The sequence below is a fragment of the Schistocerca nitens genome, chromosome 5, assembly GCF_023898315.1.
Source record: "Schistocerca nitens isolate TAMUIC-IGC-003100 chromosome 5, iqSchNite1.1, whole genome shotgun sequence".
NCBI lineage: Eukaryota > Metazoa > Arthropoda > Insecta > Orthoptera > Acrididae > Schistocerca > Schistocerca nitens.
In genome coordinates, this window is record NC_064618.1 from 283,160,911 (window position 1) to 283,179,746 (window position 18,836).

The 18,836-nt window shown below is 39.2% G+C and overlaps 1 protein-coding gene across 1 annotated transcript in view; it reads right to left on the reverse strand.

Annotated features, from left to right (window-relative positions):
• The window catches only part of LOC126259822 (phosphatidylserine lipase ABHD16A), a 172,274-nt gene that overhangs the window by 60,807 nt on the left and 92,631 nt on the right, over nucleotides 1-18,836 (reverse strand). The window contains exons 8-10 of the mRNA XM_049956864.1: nucleotides 16,851-17,015; nucleotides 7,538-7,722; nucleotides 2,363-2,496 (exon numbers count right to left, since the gene is read on the reverse strand). Of these exons, the coding sequence (XP_049812821.1) occupies nucleotides 2,363-2,496; nucleotides 7,538-7,722; nucleotides 16,851-17,015 (484 nt within the window). The remainder of the gene's footprint in view (nucleotides 1-2,362; nucleotides 2,497-7,537; nucleotides 7,723-16,850; nucleotides 17,016-18,836) is intronic.

Consider the following 18,836-nt stretch of genomic DNA (forward strand, 5'->3'; position numbering starts at 1 on the left):
TTTTACATAATCATGATTTTGGCTTTAAAGTCATTCTCAAGTGCACGTTGAAATGTTAATATACGAGGGCAGTTCAATAAGTAATGCAACACATTTTTTTTTCTCGGCCAATTTTGGTTGAAAAAACCGGAAATTTCTTGTGGAATATTTTCAAACATTCCCGCTTCGTCTCGTATAGTTTCATTGACTTCCGACAGGTGGCAGCGCTGTACGGAACTGTTAAAATGGCGTCTGTAACTGATGTGCGTTGCAAACAACGGGCAGTGATCGAGTTTCTTTTGGCGGAAAACCAGGGCATCTCAGATATTCATAGGCGCTTGCAGAATGTCTACGGTGATCTGGCAGTGGACAAAAGCACGGTGAGTCGTTGGGCAAAGCGTGTGTCATCATCGCCGCAAGGTCAAGCAAGACAGTCTGATCTCTCGCGTGCGGGCCGGCCGTGCACAGCTGTGACTCCTGCAATGGCGGAGCGTGCGAACACACTCGTTCGAGATGATCGACGGATCACCATCAAACAACTCAGTGCTCAACTTGACATCTCTGTTGGTAGTGCTGTCACAATTGTTCACCAGTTGGGATATTCAAATGTTTGTTCCCGCTGGGTCCCTCTTTGTCTAACCGAACACCATAAAGAGCAAAGGAGAACCATCTGTGCGGAATTGCTTGCTCGTCATGTGGCTGAGGGTGACAATTTCTTGTCAAAGATTGTTACAGGCGATGAAACATGGGTTCATCACTTCGAACCTGAAACAAAACGGCAATCAATGGAGTGGCGCCACACCCACTCCCCTACCAAGAAAAAGTTTAAAGCCATACCCTCAGCCGGTAAAGTCATGGTTACAGTCTTCTGGGATGCTGAAGGGGTTATTCTGTTCGATGTCCTTCCCCATGGTCAAACGATCAACTCTGAAGTGAAGTGTATTGTCCTACTCTTCAGAAATTGAAGAAACGACTTCAGCGTGTTCGTAGGCACAAAAATCTGAACGAACTTCTCCTTCTTCATGACAACGCAAGACCTCACACAAGTCTTCGCACCCGAGAGGAGCTCACAAAACTTCAGTGGACTGTTCTTCCTCATGCACCCTACAGCCCCGTTCTCGCACCGTCGGATTTCCATATGTTTGGCCCAATGAAGGACGCAATCCGTGGGAGGCACTACGCGGAGGATGAAGAAGTTATTGATGCAGTACGACGTTGGCTCCGACATCGACCAGTGGAATGGTACCGTGCAGGCATACAGGCCCTCATTTCAAGGTGGCGTAAGGCCGTAGCATTGAATGGAGATTACGTTGAAAAATAGTGTTGTGTAGCTAAAAGATTGGGGAATAACCTGGTGTATTTCAATGCTGAATAAAACAACCCCTGTTTCAGAAAAAAAAATGTGTTGCATTACTTATTGAACTGCCCTCGTATGTCTGACCTGTCTGTGATATGTAATCATCGAAAAACGATATTTTTGGTCTTATAGACCAATCATCATACACCAGGATACAAGTATCATTAAAGATTCATAATATGGTTGCATTGTGCACACTGAAAAACCAACAACACACAGTACGGTGTATTTAACAGCTAATATATTCCTGTGACCTGGATTCATGACTTCTGTTCACCAACTTATGTGATAGGTGTTTATCAGTAGTTTTGGGAATACTTCCTCCTGAATGGGATTTCCACCCAGCAATTCTACCACATAATTTCACGGTTTTCTCATGTGACTCCCTCCACACACACACACACACACACACACACACACACACACACACACACAAAATGCTAGTTATGCCGATATCATGCACAAGAATTTTTATTAAATATATTCACTTTATCACTAATATATGATTTTGATGTCTTCAGGCACCTAGGTTAATGGTAATAATGCATATTTGTGTCCTAACCAAAGCTTTGAATATTTAATTGCACTCTATAATTCGCAGCTCAAAATTCACACCTTCATTTCTGTTTCCTCTCCATTTTTTAGTGTAATAATCTGAGTTTATTTAATCTTGTCTGTTTTTCTTCTCTTTTTATCAGTCTTTTATATGTTTGACTCTCAAAGTTCAGTGTACAAATAATCCACACTCATTCTTGTTCCAGTTCAGTCTTGCATCAAGTTGCTTGAGATACAGAGACAAGTACCAAACAAAGCGCCATCAGTTAGTCTGATCTACAGAGAATTTTGGTTTCTGGTGATGGTAATGATGTTTCTCGTGATCTTTGCCACTTACAAAATATAACAAATATGGCATTTTTAGTGCATATTTGAAATTCAGTATGGATTCTAGTTGAAAAACTCTTTAAAAACATTTGCCACATGAAGCAAAATATAAAAGAAAATAAATAAACAACAAATATTACTTACATTGCTGAGTACTGTCAGCACTAAGCCATTCAATTAAAGTTGGTACTGTTTCATTGTCTACAATCAATGGATACCTGTGTTTCAATAATTTCAGTAACAGGTGATTACCTCTATTTGAGGCAAGATTCATGTCCCTGAAAAGACAACAAGTGCAAAACATGCATTAATTTAAGACAACTTCTTTTTTAGAAAAATATTATGTATCATACAAATGAATTGATTGTTAAACATTTGGCTATAGGTGTAATTTTTGTCTGTCCAATCTATAGCAAAATTCAAGGTTTAACAACTGTCACCACTGAGCACAGATTCTTTCAAAATCACCAAAACTGATGGACAGAATTTTAACTATTAGTTTATAAACATACATCATAATTTCATCTCCAGCCCGATCTTAGGCAACATCTCCCAGGTAACTATGGGTCATTTTGCTAAATCTATGGAAATTTTCATATGAACAGTGGCTCAGTATGAAAGATAACTGCAAAGCCATTACATCCAATGGCGAAACTATGTAATTCAGATCACAGTATAAAATTTATAATTTCAAAAGTCCAAAATATCACAAATTAGTCTCTGCAACATTAAAGATGATACTAAAATTGGTGCCTGCTCAAATTTAACTTGACTGTGATTATTAAAGCATTGCCTCACAGTACACACACGTGACAGAGACACAAGAGAAAATCTTTGTGTATCCAACAGTCATAAAATGTAATGCAGTTTTATAAATAGGCACAGTCTACACTTTAGATATTAATGGCTGTTATTGTCAATTCTATATAATCAACAGAAATAGCTACAGTCTGATGCCTCTTTATTTAATGAGATTTTTGGGGAAATTAAGTGTATATTGAAAGGAGAGACATATGGGAAATAAATGGAGGTAGTGTATTTGTCGCAGTAGACAAGAACTCAAATCTACTGAGATAGTAACTGAAGCTGTATGTCAGATTGTTTGGGCAAGACTCAGAATCATGTGTGGGCATAGAATGATAATTGAATCATCCTATAGCTCACCAGACTCTTTTCCTGATGTAACTTAAAACTTCAGAGAAAAATTCAGTTCACTTGTATGTATGTTCCTCGATCATACTGCAATCATTGGTGGAGACTTTAATCATCTAACAATCAACTGGGGAAATTACAATTATTTTAGTGGTGGACGTGACAAGACATCCTGTGTAACATAACTAAATGCTTTCACTGAAAACTACCTAGAACAGATAGTTCGGAACCCCAATGATGAAGAAAATATATTGGAGCTAATGGCAACAAATAAATCTGACCTCTTTGAGGATGTTCACATATATATTGATATCAGTGACCATGGTGTGATTGTGGCAACAATTATTACAAAAGTACAAAGGACAACTAAAACAAGCAGAAAGACATATATGTTCAGTAACTACATAAAAAATCAGTAATGTCACATCTTGATGAGGAACTTGAAACTTTCAGCACATGGCAGAGAGAAGCTATAGCTCAAGTTTAAAAGAATAACTGAGCATGCAGTGAACAGATATTTAACCAGTAGAACAGTACATAATTGGAGGGGCCCTCCATGGTATATAGTCACTGTAAAGAAATTCTAAAGAAATAGAGATCACTGCATAATAGGTGTAACACAAAGCATAGGGCTATAGATTGAGAGATGCTCAATGAAACACATTTGGCTGTGAAGAGAGCAATGCGTGACTTATTCAATGACTAGCGTAGCAGAATACTGTCAAATGATCTTTCACAAAATCCAAATAAATTCTAGTTGTATGTAAAGGCTGTTAATGGCACCAAAGCTGTGTACAGAAACAGACAGTAACTGAAACTGAGGATAGTGAAACAAAAGCTTTACAAAGAAAAACATACAGGAGAATTGCCCTAATTTAATCTCCTTACCACTGAAAAGATGAGTGAAATCAATAATAGTGGCAGTGGTGTTGAGAATCATTACGCACAGGTAGTTAAGATAAATGAGATAGTGCCTTACAGTGTGAATGATCCTCAGTAGAAATGGATCTGAATAATTATTGGCTCCAGAACAAATTAAAAAACAGCTTAGAAGAGATGATCTGGATGAAATTTACAATACAGCAAATGCTGACAAAATTTAATCCAACCCATGACAATTCATGTCATTATTGGAAAATAGTTTTTTTACACAAGCTAATCAGAAAGGACATTAAACAGCCAAGTAAAAACCATCAATCACTAGAGGGATTAAAACATCTTTCAAAAGAAAATGGGAACTGTATCTTCTCACAAGAACAGGTAAAGATCCTGCAAGGGTTAATATGACAAAAACTACTCAAAATTATTTAAAAAATCAAGAAACATGCTCATTACACCAGACATCTGTAATTCTGACAACAGACTTAGGGCTTTATGGAAAGTAGTGAATCCAAAGACAACTGGCTAAAAACACGATAACATCACTATTGGCTTAAAAGAAAGGGATATAAATGATGAGTCACAGGTAGCAAATACAACTAACAATCAATTCTTAAATATAGCAGAAAATATAGTGACAAACAGTTCAAGAAAAAAAGTAAAACAGTAAAGTCAATCGGAGTAACTATGTACCACTTTTCACTATTTTTTTAATATAATGGACACTAATTATACATCACAATGGAAAATGTAACATCAATAATTACTGAGGGCTTGGAAAAGTGAAAATGTATACTAACTATGCCTTATCAGAGTAAAAGTTCAATTCCAATGCTGGTATGGAGTAACAATGGCATTCTGGGCACCTTTAGATCAGTCTTAAAAAAAGAATTTTTCCTGCATCTAACACTCTGGGTGCCAGAAGGAAATCATATATTAATAAGAAGCAAAAACAAAACAGTGGTGACTCAATACTGGAGGCTTAGTTCGATATTTCAAGATATTTGTATCGACCTGGCATTGTTCAACTTAAATCACAGTCAGAAGAAGCTCTGTTCACAGTCATTGTAACTAAAGGCTAATCACAAGCCTAAAGAGCTTGAAGGAAGTTAGAAATACAATTCAAATACTAACTAGAAATCACAGAGGTAATAATACTGTTACTTATAGTACAAAATAATGAAAGTAGGTGAAGCAGCAGCCATTTGAAACTGATAAAAAGTTACCCTTACTGACCGTATGTTGAAATGTATTTACTAGTTTTCAGTATTCTGGAAGGCATGACATCACCACCAATATGGTTTGCTAAATTATACAATAAACTGCACAGAACCATCGAAGTTGCAATATTAATTTTCTTTATTACTTGATGACAAGTGCAAAGCTATGCTCATTATCAAATCATCCAATAAACTAGGCAATAACATTCATTAGGACGGCCACATGAGTATTCATGCCAGTTAAACACAGTTTGTAAAGCAGTGCAGTGTTGAACATCATTCACCATTCCACTGCTTTACAAGGTGTGTTTCATTTGATGAAGTTCATGTGGATTCTGGACCAACATAGAAGACCATTTACTTTTGGATTAATGAATTAAAAGGTGGTTGAACAAGAAATGAGACAAAGAATGCTCTGGCCATCCAGGTGAGGTCACTACAAAAATCCATGATACAGTAATGCAAGAGAGTTGAATAAAATTTTGTAAGATTGTCGAGACTGTAGGCATCTCGGCTGCATAATATCCTGCAAGGAGAATTGACTACGGAGAAGCTGTGTGTGAGATGGGTGCTGTGATTACTCACAGTTGACCAAAAGCACATCCAGCACAACTTTTCAACTCATGTCTGGCAATGTTTAATCGCAATCCGCAATACTTTTTGTACCAATCTGTGATTGATAATGAAACCTGGAACCACCATTACACAACAGAGTCAAAACAGCAGTCAGAACAGTGGACAAAGGCTGGTGAAAGTGCAACAAAGAAGGCAATGATCATTTTATCAGCTGGTAATGTGATGGCCACTGTTTTTTGGGATTCCCGAGGAATAATCCTCATAGATTTTGGAAAAAGGCAGAACCATTAGGTTTCATTGCTGGATCATTTGAAACTTGCATTGGGAAATGCTCTTTCACCAGGATGATGCATCATTCCACACATCAATGATAACAATGGCAAAAGTGCATGAACTGAGCTTTGAAGTAGTTCCTCATCCTCCCTACTCATCAGACTTAGCCACAAGTGATTTCTTCCTGTTCCCTAACTTGAAACTTTGGCTTGCTGGGAAAAATTTTTCGTCAAATGAGGAAAGGATAATTACAATCTACGAGTATTTTGCAGAGCCTAACAGAACCTATTTTTCCAATGGGATGAAGAAGCTGTAGAATTGCTGTACCAAGTTCACGTCCGTAAACAGAGACTATGTCAAGGAGTGTTTTTTGTTTCATAAACATTTCTTCTTGCTTTTTCACTATGCTTATGAAACCACCCTTTTACATTACATTGGCTGCCATATGAATCTTTCATTATAGTACTTAAGAAGCTGGGGGGTTTAAACAAGATCTGCTATTTGTTGAGCAACACAAGACATTCCATTAACAAAGATGTTCTGGAGACCAATTCGTTGGGTGACATAATCAGGAAAGATAGTGATACTCAGTTCAGCAATTCCACAGATCTTCTGTTACTGCATATAGTGAATAACGCAGCTGACTCTATAAATTACAGCAGTTCAACTAAGTAGTATGGCAGCACACTATACTGCAGTGTCTTCCAGCACCTTCTATGGAAAGTGTTTAGACTGTTCCCTAAATTGTAATTCCAACTGCTCATAGTCAATGTTTCAAATTTGAGTACATCTCTTCCCATATCAACAAGTAGAAACACAACACTAAATGCGAGTTGGCTGGCTGTCTCCAATATGTGAAACAGACATTTTCACCAAATCAGTCTACAATCCCATGAATACTTCTGTCAACTGCTGTATCTCAATGACTAGCTGTACAAATGCATTGTTGTGGCCATTTGTTCCTTCAAAGGGTAGTAATCCAGTATGAAAGGGTAACCTCATCTGATCATTTACTTGCAATGTATTTTATTTTTGCAGTATAACGTAGTATCACCATGGGGTTTTTGCATAGACTGAGAGACTCTTCGACATCTGAACAGTAATAAATATTGACAGGTTTGTACACATGCAAAATTAGAAGACAAGTTTCAAACATGAAGAAGAACACAACAATATTGAAGATAGTATAAAAATCAAGAAAACACTTGAAATAACTTACTCTGTACAAATTACTTCATCTTCAGTTCTCCTAATGATTAACACTGCCCCAGGATACCTAGCCAGCTGCTGGTAATTATTAAGATTCAAATGGTTGCGTATAGTTTGTCTTATAATAGGCTCCAGCAATTGTGGCATTCGCGTGACAGCTAATGTCATAACATCATCAAATGTAGCATCCAGTATCTGCAAATAAAATATCACATTAGTTCAGATACAAATTAAGAAAATTGTAATGTATTTTTATCTTTTTAATGTGCATAATTATGCATGCCAGCAATTAATTCATGATAGACCCAAAAAAGTTACTGCTTCATTATATATCATAAGGTATTATCTGAAAACTGCTAGATATACATTTCCCTTGAAGTTAAAAGGTCAATAATCCCGTGGTGTGTTGATATGGGCTTCACAATTTTAAGTTCTAATGTGAACATCAGACAGTTTAAATAACAAGACAATTACAAAATCACAAATTTGAATTACTGGAGATAACGATTAATCTCTCTTCACCCATTACGAAGTAATCAACTGCAGCTCTCAGTTATTTTGTGGGATGACAATCAATTTGTCTGCTCTGAGGGAACAAATAGCCAGAGATTTAGTAGTGAATATATTTGGATCATGTTGAATGGAAGAAATTATTACAATGCTTTTCAAGATATCGGCAATTAAATAGGATTAGTGAGTGGTAAAGTTTTGGAAAGTGTATACAACCAATCCATGTGTAGTGGAATATTAAGTTCAGTATCAGTACATTTTGGGATACGGTGGCAAAATAAAATATCCAGGTGTAAGTTGATTCTCAACCAAAGTAAAGAGCGCCTTTGAAGAAAGATTAATGATGGTATTATTGCTGGCTCTGTAGGTTCTCAGTATTCTCGAGCCAACATCACATAGACCATGCATTCAATGTCAATGCTGAGTTTCTGATGTCATAGCACGGAGAAAGCACAATGAAGAGTCTTTCTGAATGTGCAGATCAATATCAAGCAGGCCAGTAATCCTGAACACGCATTTGAACATACACCAATGAGATGAAGAATACCAGCAATGTCACAACATGTAGATCGCCTCTCTCTTCAGTTCTGTGTTGGAAGACACCATATTGGATTTCAGTTGAAGCCCATATTTCGTGGGTCTTATTTTGTAACTTACATCCTACAAATATATGCCATTTCCAAGCACCAGCACAGTGATGATCTCTCAAAAATGCATCATATTGGTACGACTAGTTATAGTAGAATGATGGGAAATGTCATTTGGTGATTGAAGTATTTTCTGATTATAACTTACGTGTTATGAAAATGTGCCACTGTAATGCATTGGCGCACTGAAGACCTATATATCAGAAATTAAAAAAAAAAATTAATTGTCCTTAGCATGACTTGTTACATTTAAATGTCAGTTAATAACGTAAGTGATTAAAGCCTTCAGGAAATAACATGTAAGACACGGTCATATGTTGCCGAAGTTCAACATAACATAATGAGTAAAGATGTGGAGTTACGAAGCAGTGTGTAGCTGGTTTGCATCTCACTAAATATAATTTTTTATTCACCTTCACATTTTCTAAAAGTTCTGGGACTTTCTTATTAATTTAGTAGAAGTATATACTGTAATATTCCATTTTATGTAAATACAAGTGCACCCTGCCTTAGGAGGGAGTTTGTTCTAATGTGTGTGAATTCCGAAGGGACCAAACTGCTGAGGTCACTGGTCCCTAGACTTACACACTACTTAAACTAACAACACACACACACCCATGCCCTAGGGAGGACTCGAAACTCTGGCGGGAGGGGCCACGCAAGCAGTGAAATGGTGCCTCAAACCGCATGGCCACTCTGCACGGTAGGGATTCTGTTCAACTGGCTTCATCTACAAGACAGCTTGCACTGCATACAGTAGTAAATTCTACACTTTCTTGTTTGATGTTTGACTACACTGTACCACCACTGTAACTCTGGTCTCCATTGAGTAGTTACTTTCGTTAATGATAAATACATTTTCTCTACAAGTAATCAGTTGTCACATTCATGTCAATAAAAAACATTTTTACATGTAATGCAAATCTTTCATTTGCTGTTGTTGTTGATAATCATGATGATGTGGTCTTCCATTCACAGACTGGTTTGATGCAGCTCTCCATGCTAGTCTATCCCGTACAAGTCCGTTCTCCAAATAACATGTGCACCCTACATTCATTTGAACCTGCTTATTATATTCATCCATTGGTCTCCTTCAACAATTTTGACCCTCCACATTTCCCTCCAGTACCAAACTGACTACTTCCTCATGACTCGGAATGTGTCCTATCAACTGATCCCTACTTCAGTGAAGTTGTGCGATAATTTCTTTTATCCATAGTTCGATTCAGTACCTTCTCATTAATTACACAATTTACTGATCTGATAATCAGCATTGTTCTACAGCACCACATTTTAAAAACTTTAATTCTCTTTGTCTGAAATGCTTGTTGTCCATGTTCTGCATCCATACAACGCAACACTCACGACAAACACTTAAATTTAATTCAATGATAAAAAATCCCTCTTTTTTCAGAAATGCTTTCCTTTTTTTAGCAAGTCCGCATTTTATATCGCCTCTACCTCTGTCATCATCAGTTATTTTGCTGCTCAAATAGGAAAACTTATCTATTTTTAGTGACTCATTTTGCAGTCTAATTCCCTCAGTATTGCTTGATTTAATTCGTTTGCATTCCATTACCCTTGTTTTACTTTTGCTCATGTTCACTTTATAACCTCTTTTAAACATACCATCCATTCCAAGTCCTTTGCTGCCTCTTCATCAGTAAACTTCAAAGTTTTTTCTCTCTTCTCGCTGATCTTTCATTCCTTTTCCTTATTTGTTCTTTACTGTTTGATCGGTGTACAGATTAAATACGAGGGTCTCTCCAAAAGAAATGCACACTATTTTTGTAAAAATACAGTTTTCATTCTGCATGTATGAAAGTTTTACAGTGTGTAGATACATTTTCCCACTTGTTTGCAAACTTAGTTCAACCTGTTCCCGTGAGTGGCGCCATCACAGCATGTCTTCAAGATGGCTGCTACACTTGACGTTCATCAGAAGCAACATGCTGTCATAGAATTCCTGTGTTGTGAAAACAAGACAGTAGGAAATATCCACAAGAGTTTGAAAGAGGTGTCTGGAGATGCTGCTGTCGATCGCAGTACAGTTAGTTGGTGGGCAAGCAGGTTACATGACGAAAGCGGGCACGGCAATATTGAGGATTGTCCTTGCAGCGGCAGGCCTCATACTGCACACACTCCAGACAATGTGCAGAGAGATAACAAATTGGTCCCTGCTGACAGATGCATCACAGTGAATGAATTGTCATGCCACATTGGGATAGGGGAAGGAAGTGTTTGCAGAATACTGAAAGTGATGGCGTTCAAAAAGGTTTGTGCCAGGTGGGTTCCCAGGATGTTGACAGTGGCTCACAATGAAACAACAAAAACGGTATGCAGTGAACTTTTGGAACAGTACGAGAATGGTGGAGATGAATTTCTTGGAAGAATTCTGACAGGTGGCGAAACATGGCTCCAACATTTTGCACCAGAGACAAAGAGGCAATCAATGGAATGGCATCATGCAAAATCACCCAAGAAAAAAAAATTCAAAACCACACCTTCTGCTGGAAAAGTTATTGCTACAGTGTTTTTCGATTCCGAAGGACTCTTGCTCGTGGACATCAAGAGTCGCCAAGTGGAACCACCATAAATCTGGATGCATATGTGATGACACTGAAGAAACTTCAAGCTCGACTGAGTCGTGTTCGACCACATCGGCAAAAGCAGGATGTTTTGCTGTTGCACGACAATGCACAGCCGCATGTCAGTCAAAAAACCATGGAAGCGATCACAAAACTTCGATGGACAACACTGAAACACCCGCCTTACAGTCCTGACCTGGCTCCATGTGACTATCATTTCTTTGGGAAACTGAAAGATTCTCTTTTTGGACAAGGTTTGAAGATGACGACTCCCTTGTGCACTTTGCCAAACAGTGGCTACAACAGGTTGGTCCAGAATTTTACCATGCGGGTATACAGGCGCTGGTTCCAAGATGGCATAAGGCTGTTGAGAGGGATGGAAATCATGTGGAGAAATGAAAATATTGTTCCTAAAGGATGTATCTAAACACTGTAAAACTTTCAAACATGTAGAATAAAAGATGGATTTTTAAAAAAAATAGTGTGCATTTCTTTTGGAGTGACCCTCTTAACATTGGGGGTAAGCTACAATCATATATTCTACATTTTCAACTACCATTTGCCTTTCACAGCTGCAAATAACCTTCAATTCATTTTATTTTATAACTCCTACCAACAGACTTTCAAAGACTGGACTCCAGTCAACACTGTCAAAGGCTTTCTCGAAGTCTACAAATGATGAACACGTGTTTGCCTTTCTTCAATCTTTCTGCTAAGAAAAGTCATAGGGTTAGTATTGCCTGGAGTATTCCTACATTTCTCCCAAACTGATCTTCCCCCGTGTCAGCCTCTACCAGTTTTTCCATTCTTCTGTAAACAATCCCTGTAAATATTTTGCAAACCATGACTTATTAAATTGATGATTCAGTACTATTCACACCTGTTAGAATCTGCTTTCTTTGGAACTGGAATTATCACATTCTTCTTGAATGTCAGAGTACTTCACCTGTCTCACACCTCTGCTTATCTAGAGGGTGTCTCACCTGTCTGTCTTCACTTTTATTTCCCTAGTAAAGCTTAGTACTGGCTTATCTGAATTCTAAATTTTAACGCAGTTGCTCCTCTTTTCCCCAAATCTCTCTTTGGTCACTCAATAGGTGGTACCTGTATTTCCCCTAGTTGCACATACTTTGACAGCCTTGAATTTGTTCTGTAGCCATTGCTGTTTAGCCACTTTTTTTTATTTTTGTCAATCTAATTCTTGAAACGTCTGTATTCCCTTGTGTCTGCTTCATTTGCTGCATTTTTAGATTTTCCCCTTTTCATCAATTAAATTCAATATATCTCGTATGTTATCCAAGGATTTCTACTAGGTCTTGGCTCTTTACTTATTCAGTCCTCTGCTGCTCTCACCATTTAATCTCTCGAAGCTACCCATTCCTCATCTATTATTCTTTCCCCCATTCCAGTCACTCATTGCCTAATGCTCCCTCTGGTTCTGCAAATTTGCCCAGGTACCATCTCCTTAAAGTCCTACCTTTTTGCAATTTCTGCAATTGTAATCTGCCGTCTATAACCAATAAATTATGGTCAAGAGTTCATATCTGCCTCCGAAAGTGTCTTATAGTTTAAAATCTAGTTAAAAATCTCTGCCTTACCATTATATATTTGATCTGAAATCTTCCGTTGTCTCCAGGTCTTTTCCTTGTATACAATCTTCTTACGTGATTTGATTTGTACACTGTTAGCACTGATTAAATTATGCTTTGCAAAAAATTCTAGCAGAGAAGGGAAAGGGAGGTGAGGGAGGGTTCCGTTTCCCTTCCTTTCCTCTAGACCATATTCTCCCTCTACTTTTCCTTTATCTTCCGTTTCCCACTATCGAATTCTAGTAACCCATCACTGTTATATCTATCTTTCCCTTAACTATATGAATAAGTAACTTCATCTCATCATAAATTCTTTACATTTCTTCATTATCTGTGGAGCTAGTGGGCATATAAACTTCCGCTACTGTCGTGGGTGTCAGCTTCTTGTCCACCTTGATTACATTAATGATTTCACAATGCTGTTCATATTAGCTTACCTGTATTCATATTTTCTTACTCATTATTAGACCTACTCCTGCATTATCTCTATTTGATTTCGTATTTACAACCCTGCACAGTCCTGACTGCCAACATGTATCTTTCATTATGTATTTAGTTATAATAGAGGAAAACATTCCACGTAGGAAAAATATATCTAAAAACAAAGATGATGTGACTTACCAAATGAAAGTGCTGGCAGGTCGACAGACACACAAACAAACACAAACATACACACAGAATTCAAGCTTTCGCAACAAACTGTTGCCTCATCAGGAAAGAGGGAAGGAGAGGGAAAGACAAAAGGATGTGGGTTTTAAGGGAGAGGGTAAGGAGTCATTCCAATCCCGGGAGCGGAAAGACTTACCTTAGGGGGAAAAAAGGACGGGTATAGACTCGCACACACACACATATCCATCCACACATATACAGACACAAGCAGACATATTTAAAGACAAAGAGTTTGGGCAGAGATGTCAGTCGAGGCAGAAGTGCAGAGGCAAAGATGTTGAATGACAGGTGAGGTATGAGTGGCGGCAACTTGAAATTAGCGGAGATTGAGGCCTGGTGGATAACGGGAAGAGAGGATATATTGAAGAGCAAGTTCCCATCTCTGGAGTTCGGATAGGTTGGTGTTAGTGGGAAGTATCCAGATAACTCGGACGGTGTAACACTGTGCCAAGATGTGCTGGCCGTGCACCAAGGCATGTTTAGCCACAGGGTGATCCTCATTACCAACAAACACTGTCTGCCTGTGTCCATTCATGCGAATGGACAGTTTGTTGCTGGTCATTTCCACATAGAATGCATCACAGTGTAGGCAGGTCAGCTGGTAGATCACGTGGGTGCTTTCACACGTGGCTCTGCCTTTGATCGTGTACACCTTCCGGGTTACAGGACTGGAGTAGGTGGTGGTGGGAGGGTGCATGGGACAGGTTTTACACCGGGGGCGGTTACAAGGGTAGGAGCCAGAGGGTAGGGAAGGCGATTTGGGATTTCATAGGTATGAACTAAGAGCTTACGAAGGTTAGGTGGACGGCGGAAAGACACTCTTGGTGGAGTGGGGAGGATTTCATGAAGGATGGATCTCATTTCAGGGCAGGATTTGAGGAAGTCGTATCCCTGCTGGAGAGCCACATTCAGAATCTAATCCAGTCCCGGAAAGTATCCTGTCACAAGTGGGGCACTTTTGTGGTTCTTCTGTGGGAGGTTCTGGGTTTAAGAGGATGAGGAAGTAGCTCTGGTTATTTGCTTCTGTACCAGGTCGGGAGGGTAGTAGTAGCAAACGAATCTGCTCCAGTCCGGAATCCCTGAAGCATTACACCAACAACCTGACAACAGCTTTCGCATCCCGCAACTACCCTCCCGACCTGGTACAGAAGCAAATAACCAGAGCCACTTCCTCATCCTCTCAAACCCAGAACCTCCCACAGAAGAACCACAAAAGGTCCCCACTTGTGACAGGATACTTTCCGGGACTGGATCAGATTCTGAATGTGGCTCTCCAGCAGGGATACGACTTCCTCAAATCCTGCCCTGAAATGAGATCCATCCTTCATGAAATCCTCCCCACTCCACCAAGAGTGTCTTTCCGCCGTCCACCTAACCTTCGTAACCTCTTAGTTCATCCCTATGAAATCCCCAAACCACCTTCCCTACCCTCTGGCTCCTACCCCTGTAACCGCCCCCGGTGTAAAACCTGTCCCATGCACCCTCCCACCACCACCTACTCCAGTCCTGTAACCCGGAAGGTGTACACGATCAAAGGCAGAGCCACGTGTGAAAGCACCCACGTGATCTACCAACTGACCTGCCTACACTGTGACGCATTCTATGTGGGAATGACCAGCAACAAACTGTCCATTCACATGAATGGACACAGGCAGACAGTGTTTGTTGGTAATGAGGATCACCCTGTGGCTAAACATGCCTTGGTGCACGGCCAGCACATCTTGGCACAGTGTTACACCGTCCGGGTTATCTGGATACTTCCCACTAACACCAACTTATCTGAACTCCGGAGATGGGAACTTGCTCTTCAATATATCCTCTCTTCCCGTTATCCACCAGGCCTCAATCTCCGCTAATTTCAAGTTGCCGCCACTCATACCTCACCTGTCATTCAACATCTTTGCCTCTGCACTTCTGCCTCGACTGACATCTCTGCCCAAACTCTTTGTCTTTCAATATGTCTGCTTGTGTCTGTATATGTGTGGATGGATATGTGTGTGTGTGCGAGTCTATACCCGTCCTTTTTTCCCCCTAAGGTAAGTCTTTCCGCTCCCGGGATTGGAATGACTCCTTACACTCTCCCTTAAAACCCACATCCTTTTGTCTTTCCCTCTCCTTCCCTCTTTCCTGATGAGGCAACAGTTTGTTGCGAAAGCATGAATTCTGTGTGTATGTTTGTGTTTGTGTGTCTGTCGACCTGCCAGCACTTTCATTTGGAAAGTCACATCATCTATGTTTTCAAGCTTTCGCAACAAACTGTTGCCTCATCAGGAAAGAGGGAAGGAGAGGGAAAGACGAAAGGATGTGGGTTTTAAGGGAGAGGGTAAGGAGTCATTCCAATCCCGGCAGCGGAAAGACTTACCTTAGGGGGAAAAAAGGACGGGTATAGACTCGCACACACACACATATCCATCCACACATATACAGACACAAGCAGACATATTTAAAGACAAAGAGTTTCCCTTTATTATAACCATATATATATATATATATATATATATATATATATATATATATATATATATATATATATATAATAGAGGGAAACATTCCACGTAGGAAAAATATATCTAAAAACAAAGATGATGTGACTTACCAAATGAAAGTGCTGGCAGGTCGACAGACACACAAACGAACACAAACATACACACAAAATTCAAGCTTTCGCAACAAACTGTTGCCTCATCAGGAAAGAGGGAAGGAGAGGGAAAGACGAAAGGATGTGGGACATATTTAAATATGTCTGCTTGTGTCTGTATATGTGTGGATGGATATTTAAATATGTCTGCTTGTGTCTGTATATGTGTGGATGGATGTGTGTGTGTGTGTGTGTGTGTGTGTGTGTGTGTGTGTGTGTGTGCGCACGAGTGTATACCCGTCCTTTTTTCCCTCTAAGGTAAGTCTTTCCGCTCCCGGGATTGGAATGACTCCTTACCCTCTCCCTTAAAACCCACATCCTTTCGTCTTTCCCTCTCCTTCCCTCTTTCCTGATGAGGCAACAGTTTGTTGCGAAAGCTTGAAATTTGTGTGTGTGTCTATCGACCTGCCAGCACTTTCGTTCGGTAAGTCACATTATCTTTGTTTTTAGATATATTTTTCCCACGTGGAATGTTTCCCTCTATATATATATATATATATATATATATATATATATATATATATATATATATATATATATATGCCCAGAATTATAACAAATGCCTCTGATTAATTGTGATGCAAAAAGAAATTGACTTCTTTCTTTGAAGTGTCAAAATGCTGTTTCATAACAACAAACCTCAAATCAACAGAACACCGCACGAAATTTCCACAACACTTACCACTCCTTTCACATCGGGATAGTTCATTGCTGCCCATGTTGTTGCATATCCTCCAATACTCCAGCCAAAAAGTACTATATTTTCTGGCATGAACCCGAGCTTGTGAAGTGCAAACTGCATTACAATGTCAACTGCATGAAGTTCTTGAGGTGGATAAGGTGCTCCCTGTGAGAAAAATAAAAATGTCATTTATGTCCATCTTATGCAGTAAAATATCTAATTCTGGTGACATTATTATTGGGGTCATCCAATTCAGGTGAAAACTTAAAATTAATAATGTTCCTAATGTTTCCTTCTTCATGTCAACAAAAAGTAATGTATTCTGTGGTAAGAAATCCACAAAAAAGAACAGCTAGTGTGAGGCTCACGCCACTTTCTGGCAACCTTTAGAGTTTACATTCAAATGGCAACTGTGACATCCAGCATTTATTTGGTTCATTAAAATCTTGTGGCATTTATGTAATAAACAACAGAAGCTTCTGAATACACACAATGGAATGAAAAAATGATTAGTCAAAGATAAGTTTGTCAGATACTTTGTGATAATCATTAACAATGTGTATAAACTGTTTATAACATTCAGTTGAGGAGGTGACGGAAAAGAGTTGGAGAATAAGATTAAGACAAACCGCTGTAAGGGCATGTCTTGTGTCCTCTATCATTGACATTGCTCTAAAACCCACTTACTGTATTACACACACACACACACACACACACACACACACACACACACACACACTGTAGATGAGGTCAATGACCCAAAAATTCAGCACTGCTTGAGTACTTTCAGTCAGTACTGTAGTACTGCCTAAGACACTGTCCATCTTATGAAGAAAACTGGTGCCCTGAAATAACTATAGGCAACTCTGAAGCAAAACTCAGAGACAAAGTAGACAGCCTTTTTTTAATATTACAAGCTGCATCCAGAATGTTATTTTCATCCAGAAGTGGAGTGTGCGCTGATACAAAACTTCCTGGCAGATTAAAACTGTATTCTGGAGTAAGACTTGAATTCAGGACCTTTGCTTTTTGCGGGCAAGTGCTCTAGCAACTTCTCTACCCCAGCATGACACACAACCTGTCCTCATAGCTTTACTTCTACCACAACCTCATCTCCTATTTTCCAAACTTCACAAAATCCCTGCTGCAAAACTTGCTAGACTAGCGCTCCTGGAAGGAAGGATACTGCAGAGACCTAGCTTAGCAACAGCCTGCACCTTCAGTGCACATTGCACATGGAGTGGCAAGTCAGAGAGATGGGAGAAGGAGACAAAAGCCCATTACCAGCTCCTAGGCTGTCAGTTCATCAGCACACATGATAATGGCAATGTGGTTGCCTGCTGAAATACTGTGTCCATTGGACAATGACATTCAGTTGCTCCTCACGTACTATTTCATTGATGATATTTTTATTTAAAAATACATGGTTCAATATATGTTAATCAACATCTTAATTTGATGTAAGATATAGAATTCAAATAAAAGAATGAAAATAAAAATATACAATGGGCCTAGTGAAAGTCAAAGCAGAGATCTCGCAATTACAAGTCTAAAACCATTGGCTTTGTTTAATTATTGCTCAAAACTTTTCATATACAATGGGCCTAGTGAAAGTTGAAGCAGAAACCTCCTAGAACCATTGGCTTTGTTCAATTATTGCTCAAATCTGTTCAGACCTACAAAACTTCAAAATTTAATTTTTTTTTTTTTTTTTTTGAGAAATGCTTTAGAGGATTGGGTTGGGTTGTTCGGGGAAGGAGACCAGACAGCGAGGTCATCGGTCTCATCGGATTGGGGAAGGATGGTGAAGGAAGTCGGCCATGCCCTTTCAAAGGAACCATCCCAGCATTTGCCTGGAGCGATTTAGGGAAATCACGGAAAACCTAAATCAGGATGGCCAGACGTGGGATTGAACTGTCGTCCTCCCGAATGCGAGTCCAGTGTCTAAACACTGCGCCACCTCGCTTGGTAATGCTTTAGAAACTG